The sequence below is a fragment of the Notamacropus eugenii genome, chromosome 4, assembly GCF_028372415.1.
Source record: "Notamacropus eugenii isolate mMacEug1 chromosome 4, mMacEug1.pri_v2, whole genome shotgun sequence".
Lineage (NCBI taxonomy): Eukaryota > Metazoa > Chordata > Mammalia > Diprotodontia > Macropodidae > Notamacropus > Notamacropus eugenii.
In genome coordinates, this window is record NC_092875.1 from 126,980,618 (window position 1) to 126,993,565 (window position 12,948).

The following is a 12,948-nucleotide window of genomic DNA, read 5'->3' on the forward strand; positions in this document are numbered from 1 at the left end:
ATTGACTCTCTTTTAGAGTCTTGATACAGATGTTAACTCCTCCAAGAAGTCTTTCCTGGCCCTCCTCTTCTGCCACCTCCATGCCACCTCTCCATCTCTTAGAACTTATCTTACATGTTTTTGTACTTATGTCACTCTCCTTTCCATCATAGTTGTGAACTTTCAGTCCATTCTCATTTTGCATTATATTATACATTTTGGAGAATAGTATCTTCATATTCATATATGAAACTTCAGAGCTGGAAAGGATCTCAGATGCCATCAAATCCAACCTCTCCTCCTTTTATAGATGAGTGCATGGAGGCCCAAAGAGATTAAATGACTTGCCCTTTGTCAAACAGTTAGGATTTTCTGACTCTAAAATCCATCATTCTTTCTACTTTGCTACATATGACCATGCTCGTCATTTATCCTGGATCTCTGCATGCAGTAGATATGGAGCTGTCTAATTGAATGGGTTTCTCTGAGATGAAAAGCTGGATTTTTTCCAGGCCAGTAAGGAAAGGGGCTGGGGAAAATGTTCCAACAATTAGAACTGCCCCTAAGAGTAATGGTTTGCTTTGAGATGGGACAGATTACATCTCATCAGTCTGCAAGCAGAGGCTGGGTGGCCACTGGTCAGTTTGGCTATAGAAAGTATTCGTCCTCTGATATAGGTGGTATGAGTGACCTCTGAAGACCTCTTATGCCTCTGAACCTCTATGGTCCCTTAAGATTATAGGAAGTACAGTTTCTGAGGCTCTCTCAGCTTCTCAGCTCCCAGCCTGGCACCTTCCTGTCACTGCTTGATGAAATGCTCTTTGTCTTTAGAGACTCTCCTGATATGATTTGTTTACTGAGCTATATCTGTCATTTTCTTCCCTCAGCTATCCATTGCAGTCTGAATCCAAATGGTATTGATCACTCTGTCCATGCAGAAGGTATTAACCAGCAAATTGAAGGCGAAGGCATTGAATCTCAAGCCGTTAAGAACAAAACTACCCAGAAATCACCTGACCTAAAAGAAACACCCAAGCGACAACAGATTGAGGCAGAGGCATCTAAGGTAAGGAATAATCCAACTTATTGAAGCAATGCATCAACTACAATTTTCTAAAAAATGTATGTCAGCCCAGTAATAGGAAGGGACAATTGGAATACCAACTAGCTAGGATCTTGTTTGGGTTTTATTAAGAAAGAAAATTCTCTTTATAGTTGAATGATTAATCTACATTTGCACTCTTTTTATTCAAAAAGCATTTTATTTATATTGTCTTATTTGATCCTTATAACAGACCCTGTGAGGCAAGTAAATACAAGTATCCCATTTTAAGGATGAAGAAACTGAGAGGTTTCGTGATTTACCAAAGGTCATCCTGTTTATAAATGGCAGAACTAGGGTCAGGGTTTATTCTTAAAAAAATTATTGCAAGACAATAAAAAACAATTAGTTTTATTGTTGTCTTTTATATATTAACTTAATTTAATTTATTTTATGTATCAGGAAATGGCATATATACACACATATACATAAAATATATACATTCAAGTACATATGTATATGTATGTGTATGTGTATATATATTTATATATATATATACATATATGTAATCACTTTCCCACCCAATTGATCTTTTTCTTGTGACAAAAATCTCAGAAGCAAACCAAGTAACCAAACAACTAAGTAAATGATACCACATTCTTCCCTTGTAATCCTCCACTTTTCTTTTAAGAGATGGGAAATATATTTCATCATCTATTCTCCTGGACAATTAATTTGACTTTAACCGATTTATGGAGGTTTTCTATTGACAGTATTGTGGCCAACGTGCCTAATATTCTCCTGACTGTGCTTCAGTTTGTCCTTTAGCATTCTTTCCATGAGATCTTTGATTCATTGATTTGTTTAAAATCCTATGCCTTAATATGATAGTAATAAGTAATAGTAATAAATATATAAGTAATATAGTATAATTAGTAATATAATTAAGTAATAAGATATTAAAATGTTGACCAAAGGTGGGACTTGACTAGGAAATAGGAAGTAACAAATTTAAAAATTTGTGGAAATTCAAATACTTTATCATTTACTAACAGGCACTAATAAAAGTTGAAAATAAAACAAGGAATGGTATAACATTTGATTTGAATGTTACAATTGTATTATAATGGAGATGGACCATGGTTAATTGTTGAGTTTGGATATAGATCCAGTGATGCCTATTTGAAGGATGGTATATATAGTTTGAGAGAAAAGGATTTTGTCAAGTCAAGTAATTCTTAAACACAGGAAGTATCCCAGACAGGATACACCTCAGCATTAGTTTTGTCAGTTCTCAGCAGCAGGCATGGCTCCGTAGAGAATCTGTTTGTCTGTCTGAAATAGCTGAAGCTGTTGGTAGGGATGTGTAAGGTTACACATCCCAACTTCCAGGTGCTCATATTCTCCAATAGATCTTTGATCTCACTGATTCAGGAATTCCCTGGCAACCTTTTTCTATTTACACAGGGGTACCAGTGAAGACTTTGGCCATCCACCTGTCATCTCTCACCCTTACCATGTGACTAACCCATCTTCTTATTCTGTCATATAGAATGATAACAACCTTTACTTTTGTTCTTCTTTGGCATTCCATGTTGGTTATATGTTGCAGCCTGCTCACACCTGCCATGGGCCTTTCTACTCTCCTCTGCGCAATACTCCTCTTCAGTACTTTGGAGGCAGTGGTATCCCAGGTCTTCCTGCTATACAAAAAAACCTCAGTAAGATCTTTGTATTAAAAAGATCAACCTTAGTTGTTGTGGAGAGGTTGAAGTTAGTAAATGTGCTTTTTCAGTTGCCCAAAAGCAATCCAGTTCACTCTCTTCTTTTTCAACTCTAGATCCATCTATGTTATCTGTCCCAGAAAAAACATACGATTGGAAAAGCTCTATAAGGTGTTAGTGATGATAACTTGCTGTAGTCTAGCCTTGATTATTTTTATTTGGATTATCACAAGGGATTATCATCTACAGAATGATTTTTTGCCTTTCTGACTAGATTCTTCAAATAAGATAATATTTGTCATGTTCTTAGCACAATGCCTGGCAATTGGCAATATAAATACTTATTCCTCTCCCTGTCCTTTCTTGGTTACTCTTTCCCATTGACAGTTGGTGTCATTTGGTCAGTTGTCCAAATAAGCTAATATATAATATTTTATAAATAGAGAACAAAAATCAGAAGGTTACTCTGCTGCCAAATTAATTCATTAATTGGATTGAAAAGTTTTCCAAACCTAATAGAAATTATTTTGTATCATTGTTTTGAAAGTCTTAGCAGTAATATTTCCATGCATCAGGGTAGGTAATTAGAATGGGCTTTATTAAATTTTTAGTTTCTTGTTCATGAGAAATTTAATTAGTGAGCCAACAGAAGTAGATAGTCACACATGACACCTTAGATTCGAGGAAATGAGCCATATAAGATATTAGCTAGTGGTCCTTCAAGTTTTATTTTTTAAGCAGAGTAGAACATAAAATCTTTGCCTCCCTTCTCTCAAAATTTCTGTGGCATGAAGAATTAATAGAGTTTTAATGTAATAGATCCTAAAAAAAGATCTTCATTTTCCTAAGACCCTTCTGCAACAAGGAAGATAGATGGAGTTTTGTCCAAATGGTATCCTTAAGATGAGTAGCTGAAACAGATTAAAAATTGTAATGAATGAATAAATTAATCATTGATTAAATTTTTGTTTTTATAATACCATTCCAAAATTAATTATATTCTTATCATTAATAGTAATATTAATAGCTAGCATTTTGATTATGGTTTGATGTGGGGTTATTTGTAAACTATTGAATGCTTTCTGTGTGGTTGCCACGTTAAAGTTTTCCTAAGTTTTATATTTAGGCAATGCCTTATTTTTTCTAGGTACTTTCATGTTCATTTGGTTTAAACTGAAGTTCACTTAGATTTAGTAGACTTCTATCCAGAAGCAAAAATGTTGCTGCAAAATTTCTTTATGATGTTCATAAACTAGAAAAATCATTTCAGAAAATATTCCTTGTTGCTCTCCATGATAGAGGAAGTCATTTTTAATACTGCCTGAAATTCCAAGGTAATTTTCAATGGAAGACCTAACTAGAACTCACAGCAGATAGCATAATCTTCCCACCTCTGTTGAATTATGTATGGTTACTATAGAAAAGAATGCCCAGGTTAATATAAGGAACGTCATATTTTGGATTCTGGAAAGTGTTGGTGTGCCAGTTAACACACTGTATGAGCAGATCCTAGGCCAAGGTCAATATGAACTCATTTTGATCATGAACTTGGAACATCTTAAATCTTTTTTCTTATGTTGTATGTATGTATGCATATATATTTACATATACACACATCTACATATACGTACCCATGTACTCATACACATATACATCGTTAGGGTGGTTTGTGACCTTAATAAATAATTAAAGAACGAAGCCCCAAGTGATATAAGTTAAGCTGACTTGAATGGCTGTTAACTTGCCTAAAGATCATTTAAATAAAGTTTCTAACCATCAGTTTGTATGTTTTAAAATTGCTTCATGCTTTCTGAGCTAGAAGATAATTTTAGTTGCCTTAACCTCATGTCAGTGCTCAAAGGAATAGAGTCCAATCCCAATAAAATTTATGAAGCATCATTGTATAATGGCAGATGCACTGAATTTGGTGTCAGCAAACATTTTCCAATGACAGCCCTATTGTTTGCTCCCTAGTGCCTTGGGCAAGTCACTACATATGGCCTTCTGAACCTCAATGTCTTCAACTATAATTTTTCTGAATCCATGATCAGTGTAAGCGTTCTATGTCTTTAAAAACACAAGATGACCCAAACCATATGGTGCATAGAAGGTTGGACAAATCAGGAGGTCCCAGCTGTGTCACTCAGGATAAATCACTTAAGTGTCCTCAGTTTCCTGATAAATGGGGATAATACTAGCACCTACCTCACAGGGTTGTTGTGAAAATCAAATAATAAAGTTCTTTACAAACTTTAAAGTGCCATTCACAGTTTAGTTATTAGTATTATTATTATAATTTGACATTCATGAAAACCTTCCTCAGTTCCCTCATCTGTAAATTAAGGAGGTTGCAGTGGAGGAAATAAAATCATGAAAGACTTCATAGGACCTGATTTGAGCTTTGGACAGGTAAGACTCATAAGGGAAGAAGTGAGGATAAAAGATATCCCAGCGTGGGATGGGCAGAGGGACAGTGGGGAACAGTAAATGTGAAGGCAAGGAGGTGAGAATTTTCAAGGTAATTTTGAGGAATAGCGAGGAACCCCATAGGGATGTCAGGAGATATTGGCAGATAAGGATGTGGAGGACCTTGAGCGTCATTGTTAAGAACTATGCCAACTCTTTCCAGTCTTTTTGGTCATATGACTGGTTGTGCAATTTCCATGTCTTGATGGCATTTAAGTGCATAATTATCTGGTCCTAAAAGTGGGTTTGCTGAAGGTCTTGTGATTGAAATGAGTTGGGAAATAGAAAACTGTTGAGTTCCACTCTGGAGCAGTCAGTTGATTGTTGATTTATATGAATACAGCCGATCTCCTCAGCATATTTTCCAATATGAAAAAGTGACAGTGAATAATACTCACCTTCTCCGTTATGTTTTTGTGATTATCAAAATCCATGAGTATTATAGAGGACGTGACAGTGAAGGTGAAGTCAGTGGGTTATGTGTGCACCTGCCCCAAATGTGGGTTCCTTTGCCTATCTGCCCAAATAGTGCAAATAATAACATATATACATAGTATGAAGGAGCTCATTATTTACTGAAACAGAAATCTAGATTCTGAGCCAGTATTGTTAAGCTGAGAACTAGGTAACTCTGTAGGCAAAAGAGGTCATTAAAATTTTGCACGTATGTTTTTATTTTCTCTAAGTTTCTGTAAGTTCTTATTTTATCCATTTAAGGCAAAATGTGGTGCTGCTAATAACTTTTAAAATACCAGATAATTAAGCAATTTTAGTTGAGCTGCATTTTCTGATTCTTTGGGAACATTCTTAATTAGAATTACTTAAGCATTCTTAATTAGCCTCATCTTGAATTTAAATTGTATGGATATGATTGCAGGGATTGGGGGATAAGCCAGTTTGGGATAAAAGTTTTGTCAGAGATAATCCACATAGGGATAATTGAGAGTTGACTGCAGGGAAGCTGGTCTGTGCCTACTTTTCTTTTCTCAGGTATCTTTCCGTGGCATTATAAATAGTTGGGGCCTTAGGGATGTATTCTTAGACAAAAGTTTAACTAGCACCTTCTGGCACTACGTTTAATCATTGGATGCCCACTTAAGCCACTGAACCAACCCAGCCAGGTCCAACCAATGGTTCCTGTTGATTGTCTACAGCTCTACATGCAACAAGAGAATTTCCCACACAGATAAGGCCATCTTCTCATGGCACCAAGTCAGTTAGCATGAATCATAGAGAAGAGATATAATCTCATACAAAAGATAAACAAGAGCAGGGTTCTAGGTCCTATAAAGCTTTCACCTTATGCAATCTTTCTTTTTTAAAATAAGTTTTATTAAAATATTTTAGTTTTACATACTTAAATTCCATGCTTTCCCTTTTCCAGAGAGCCATCTCTTATAATAAATAATTTTTTAAAAAAGAGAGAAAAATGTAATTAGGAAAACCCATTAATATATGGGGAGAAAATCTTAAAATATGTGCAGTTTTCCAAACTGGCGAGCCTCTTACCTCTACAAAGGAGTGGGAGCATTGTCTTCTCATCTGTCTTCTTTAGGACTATGCTTTGCAATTTTACAATATTCGTTTTTTCAACTCTTTTGTTATTGTTCTTTTCCATTTATGTTGTTTTGGTCATTTTGTCTGTTTTTTTGGCTTGGCTTTGCCTACATCAGTTTTTAATCAATTCATGTAAGACTTTCTTTTTTTTTTAATTTTATCTTCAAAAATTTTATTTTAGACTCAAAGGCCAGAACCCAAATACAGAATAGAGAAAAGAAACAAGAACATATCATAAACTTAAATATTGAAATTTAAATACAAAACAAGAAAGAAAAAAAAAAGCATGTCATGTGCATAGCAGAACATGAGAGGATTCAAAATATGTAACAATAAATTTTCATTTCAAGGAAGCCTGTATGGTAAATAATACCCATTTTGTTGAGAACTGTCCATCTTTGCTTCCTTGTGAGTTTTCTTTTGTTCTCTGCTGTGCACATTTTTACTTTGTTCTTTTTTTCCCTCCCTTCCCCAGAAGGCTACAATAAAGTTTAGATATGTTTCTCTGTGGCTATGGATATATACATACACATATACATATATACATACATATATAGACATAGACTTTCCCAAACATATTATACTCCTGATCTCTGTTTGTGTTTGTGCGTATCTCCTATTTCCTATCTTTCCTGCCTCCTCTACTAATACCCTGCTACCTTGCCCTATTACTTGCCTACCCTCCTCTAAGGATCCCTCCTCTATCCCCCCATTCCCATGAACCTAAACACCCTTCTATACCCCCTTTTACCTATTCCCTCAGTCTCCTCTCTAAAGATCTCTCCCTTGTCCTCTCCTCCCTCCCTATGCCCCTACCATTTTATTTCTTCTGAATTTAGAAGACTATTATACTCTTATAAATATATATTTTCCCTCTTAAACCCATTCCCTATGAAAGTAGGTTACCAGAACTGCAAGCCTTCCTCCCCCACCTAATTCCTCTGTATTCGTGCTTCCTCTTGCACCTCAAGACTTTTCATGTTTCTCTCTATCATATTCAGTTTCTTATTGCACATGTAATATCAGATTATATTCACATACTACAATTTATTGAGTCATTCTCTAATTGATGGGTTTCTACCTTGTTTCCAAAAAAGTGGTAAGTATATACATGAGGAAATGTGATTTTTTCCTTTAAAAAAAACTTTTATAATGGATATTTACTTAAAATATTTAATGAAGTAAAAAAGTACAAACATTTCTCCTTAACAACTTTGAGATATTCTCTCCCATCCCATGTTGGTCCCTGGGGAGATCTAATGGCTCACTATTAGCCCAGTATCTATATAACATTGTTTTCTATCATGCCCTACTGCATAAATCCTTGTCTTGATGACTTCTGGACCAGGTCCCAAAGGTCACTTCAAAAGGTCACTCTTAATTTATTTGGGCATCAGTGCTAGACTTGCTACAAAATTCAGCATAGACTTTATCTCTTCAATTCTTAAAGGCTTACACTCCGGGCCCTTCAAAAATGCAAAATCCAAACCTCCATATAGAACTCTTTCACTTAGAACAAATGATGAGGCAAACAAAAGACCTTGGGACAGTTTTTATGGGGCCACATAGCCCAAGACCTCTCTCTTTACAAAATCATCTCTTGCTTCATACTGTCAGCAAAGGAACAAATTGAGAGAGAGCACCCAGAATTGCAAAATGGTTGACATGCAGTCTTTCACCAAATGAGCACAGCTTTTGATGTGCAAGGCCTTATAACACAGGTAGCCAATTCAGATTTTGATAAGGGTTCTTAGCCTTTTTGTATGTCAAAAATGTCATTTGTATGTCAAAAAATGTCACTTGTATGTCAAAAATGTCATTTGTATGTCAAAAATGTCATTTGTATGTATGAACCCCTTTAATAATTTGATGAAACCTATGGATTCCTTCTTAGAATTAGTGATTTTAAATGTGATAGTGAAATATATAAAATTGCGATGGAAATGAATTACATTGAAATACAGTTATCAAAATATTAAAAAATAAAATAGCCAAGTTCATGGAGTTGAGGTTCAGAACCTCTGATCTAGAGAGAAAGAGAGAAGAAAGATGAGAGAAAAAGAGAAACAAAGAGAGAGTGAGAGAGAGAATTTAAGGGCTAGCTCAGTGCTGAGGGGTCATTGGATCATCATAAGAAGTATGTTGGTATGTTGCTCCTTTTGGCTGTGATAGGCTAGGCTGGTGATCTTCAGCTGGAAGGGTCCCATCTCTCCCTGTTTGTTCCATAGTAGGCCTCTGTTTTTACCGTGCATCTATGACACTGGTCTTTGCTACCTCACCATCTAGGGCCAGCAAGTGGGGCTTCCCCAGCATAACTGCAGTGCTATTTGCCTTGTCCTTTTCTTGTTCCAGGGTAACTTGCATGACCTGCTGGGGATCCTGTTTAGTCTCTGACACTTACCTTTTATCTATGGCAGTTTATAATAGTGACTAGCAGATACTGACCCATTTGTTCTCCTCATGGCCTGGGGTAGAGCATTTAATATTTCTGAGTTGCCTGGAAAATGAAGATGCCCATAGTTGCCTGGCTAAATTTATGGGGTTGTTGTGAGAACCAGATATAATAAATGATGCACTCAAAAGTGCTTTTAAAACTGCACCAAGCATATTCTTATCAGAATATGACAAGCATTCAATAAATATTTTTTTAAATTAAATTAATCTAGGATTAAGATGAAATAAATGTAAATTCAAAGCCAAAGAAATAGGAGCTTGGGTGAAAAGTTGAGGAAATTCAACTTGACCTTGATTGGATCAGAATGTTCAACTTCAAGAAGATTGTAGGAAAATTTGAGCTTAGTATGATCTAATTCTTGGCTGTGTGTAACCCTCAGCTTTGGGAGTGATCATGTGCCCTCACCAATTCTGTCCACCCAATATAATGTCACCAGAGGGATGAAAGAATATAATGTATGAAAACTGTAATGAACACACACTTTGTTAGAACCATCAGAGGATAAGAACAGAATGCTGGCAAAAAAGAGGCATATTAGAATGACTTCATGCTGTGTGCATTCCAGGGCCCGAGTGTTTGAACACTGAGCACTGTGACAGATTTAGTAAGACAACACAGTAAACCCAGTTTCTTTTTTTAAAGAGATGCATTTGTGAACTGCGGTGTTAGGCTATGAACAGTATCACAACTAGAGAAGGACAGCTTTCCTTCAAAAGCTTCCAGTTGTCCTTCTACCTATAAAGTTCATCTAGTCTATATTCTCTGTGTTACAGGTGAGTAAATCAAGACCCATAGCGATCGTATCCTGCTATGGGTAAAATATCTAGTTAGTATCATAATGCAGAAAAAAAATCTGAACTCACGGCTAGGTGGTGCAATGGATAGAGCACTAGGTCTCAAGTCAGGAAGACATGAGTTTGAATCTCGCCTCAGACAAATGTCTAAACCACTTAATCTTTGTTTGTCTCAGTTTCCTCATCTGTAAAATGGTGATAACAACAGCTATTATCTCCCAAGGTGGTTGTGAGTATCTAATGAGATAATAATTGTGAAGTGCTTAGCACAGCGCATGGCACCATTGTAAATACTATGTATATGTTACCTATTCTTTTCCTTCTTATTATTTTTTCCATCATACCATGCTAGGGAGTTTTCATTACTTGGGACTGTTTTTCTGAGGGCTCTTTTTCACAGGTTTTCCCTGATGCCTAGAAGGCATTCCATATTTGCCACTACTTTTTAGAATTTACACTTTCTTTCAAATTTCAACTCAGTTGCCAACTCCTGCATTCCCCAAGATTTTAGTGCTTTCCATTGTCCCCAAATTTGCTTCCTATTTATTTTGTATGTATTTATCTATCCACCTGTTGTCTTCCCTATAGACAGTAAGCTGCTAGAGGACTGGGACAGTTTCATTTTTTTGGTCTTTGTATCCCTAGGGTCTATCACATAGTAGGTACAAAATGTTAATAGACTGATAGAGTTGTGTGAAAATACAGTTTCCGTCTTTTTCAAACTGCAAAATGAAAATAGGAAATGATGTGTCACATGAGTGAATGTTATTTATAGGAAAGCTGGCTCCAAGAAACTTCAGATCATTAAAAAGCAGCCAAAAAGGCCAGTTAGCTAATTATTTTCTCTTTCATCTTACCCTTATATACCTGTATGAGAATGGCTTTTACTTTTATGTGGGGTTTTTGCCAAGGTTTTGTAGCTTGAAGGAGAAAAATAAGAGTTCTAACACTCTGTCTTACCCAGAAAGATTTATAGATGTTCACATTACTGACCTGTAGAGTCAAATTTGTCTTACTCATGCAATTACATGAGATTATGTACTATAGCATAGGGTTTAGTGGAAAGAGCACTGGGCTTTGGATTCCAAGTGCTGTCTCTGCTAGCTCTCTGGGCTTGGATTTCCTCTTCTGCAAAATCTGGGAGTGGACTGGTTAATCTGATCTCTAAGGTTTCTCCTAGTCTGAACAGCCCAGAGGTTTTTGTGAATTCCTAGACCTATACACATGCTAATTATTTTTGTTGTTCAATCACATCCAACGGTAGACCCCATTTAGGATTTCCTTGGCAAAGATAATGGAGTGCTTTGCCATTTCCTTCTCCAGATCATTTTACAGATGAGGAAATTAAGGCAAATAGGGCTAAGTGACTTGCCCAAGGTCACAGCTAGTAAGTGTTTGAGATCAGATGTGAACTCCAGGAATGAGTCTTCCTGACTTTAGGCTTCGTGCTCAATCCACTATGCCACCTTGCTCCTAGTCATTTAACAGAATATAAATGATATGACTCCACTCCTGACTTTCCTCAGGGACTTTCTCTACAATACCCTGTCAATAGGTACCATGATTCATTGCTTCTCCCTTGCCCTAACCAGCTTCATTTTATATGTTGCCTTCTTAGTCTACTTGAGGGCAAGGGCTATCTTTTTTTGTGCTTATATTTGTGCTCCCAGCACGTCACATAGTACCTGGCACATGATAAACATTTAATAAATGCATGTTGATCTGTCTTTGCTACCTTTCTGTTATTTAAGACAAAGGTTTTTCATCTAGGATCCATGGATTCCCATTGAGGTCCATGAAGTTGGATGACAGTAAAATATTTTGATAATTGTATTTCAGTGTACTTGACATATTTTATGCATTTAAAAACCATTATTCTGAAAAGTCCATAGGCTTTATCACATTGACAAATGGGGCTTTGATGTAAAAAAAAAACCCAAGAATTCTCCTGTCAAAGAAATATTGCTAGATTTGGTGTCTGAAGAACTAGATTTGAATATTGATTTTCCAGTTTATGTCCCATGTCATCTTAGGCAAGTCACTTTAATCCCATGGACTTTAGTTCCCTCATTTACAAAATGTGAAGGGGAGTGTGTGAGTGTGTGTGTGTGTATGTGTATATGTGTGTGTGTGCGCGCATGCATGCACACATAGCTGGATTGAATGATCCATGGGCTCCATTTTGTATTTGAATTCTTTTAGCCTATCACCTGTTGGCTCAAGTAAGTGGCATTCTCAGGGTTTAGGGGAAAAAAAGAAAAGTAGCTCTATTTCATAACCAGGCTAGGGACATTCAACTCAAAACAATTTAATGAATTAACATGTCACTTAAACATGATCCCAATGTACCAAAAATTGTCACTTCTTTCTAGGGCTGACAATTTGGGTATGATATTCAAATACTGATTTCTACAGTTTTTATAGCTTTTTTCCTCTTTTTACATTTATATGCAACCTAACAGTTTAATTATTAAGTGTTTAAATGTTACCAATTGAAATATTTTATTTTAGCAGTGATCTCTGGCTTCAGTTTCACTCAGCAAATGTGAATCAGGTGCCTTATGGGTACAAAGTGCTAAGGTAGATATCAGGAGCTACAGAGTTTAGATAAGGCGTGATCCTTGCCCTTCTAGACCATAATGATAACAGTAGCTGACATTATATACTGTTTGAAGGCTTGCAAAGCACTTTGATATATTATCTCCTGTAGTCTAACAAGGATATTACCCATTTATAACTAAAATACATTTTTTTCTTGGACTTGAGCTGATTTCAGTAGGATGAGGAACCTCTCTTTTCCATGCAGATTCACAGTTGCTTTGAAGCTCATTCGGAAAGTTGGCTGGGAGCACTGAGAAATGATATGACTTACCCAGGATAAAACAGCCATTGTATATCAGAAGCAAACTCTCTCTATAGTCTGCCATGCTT

General features: G+C 36.2%; 1 protein-coding gene across 13 annotated transcripts in view; it reads left to right on the forward strand.

The window, feature by feature from the left end:
• Positions 1-12,948, forward strand: part of SAMD12 (sterile alpha motif domain containing 12) — a 513,637-nt gene that overhangs the window by 59,152 nt on the left and 441,537 nt on the right. For all 13 annotated transcript variants that reach the window (XM_072603230.1, XM_072603232.1, XM_072603222.1 and 10 more), the window contains one exon: positions 867-1,045. In XM_072603230.1, coding sequence (XP_072459331.1) covers positions 867-1,045 — 179 coding nt within the window. The remainder of the gene's footprint in view (positions 1-866; positions 1,046-12,948) is intronic.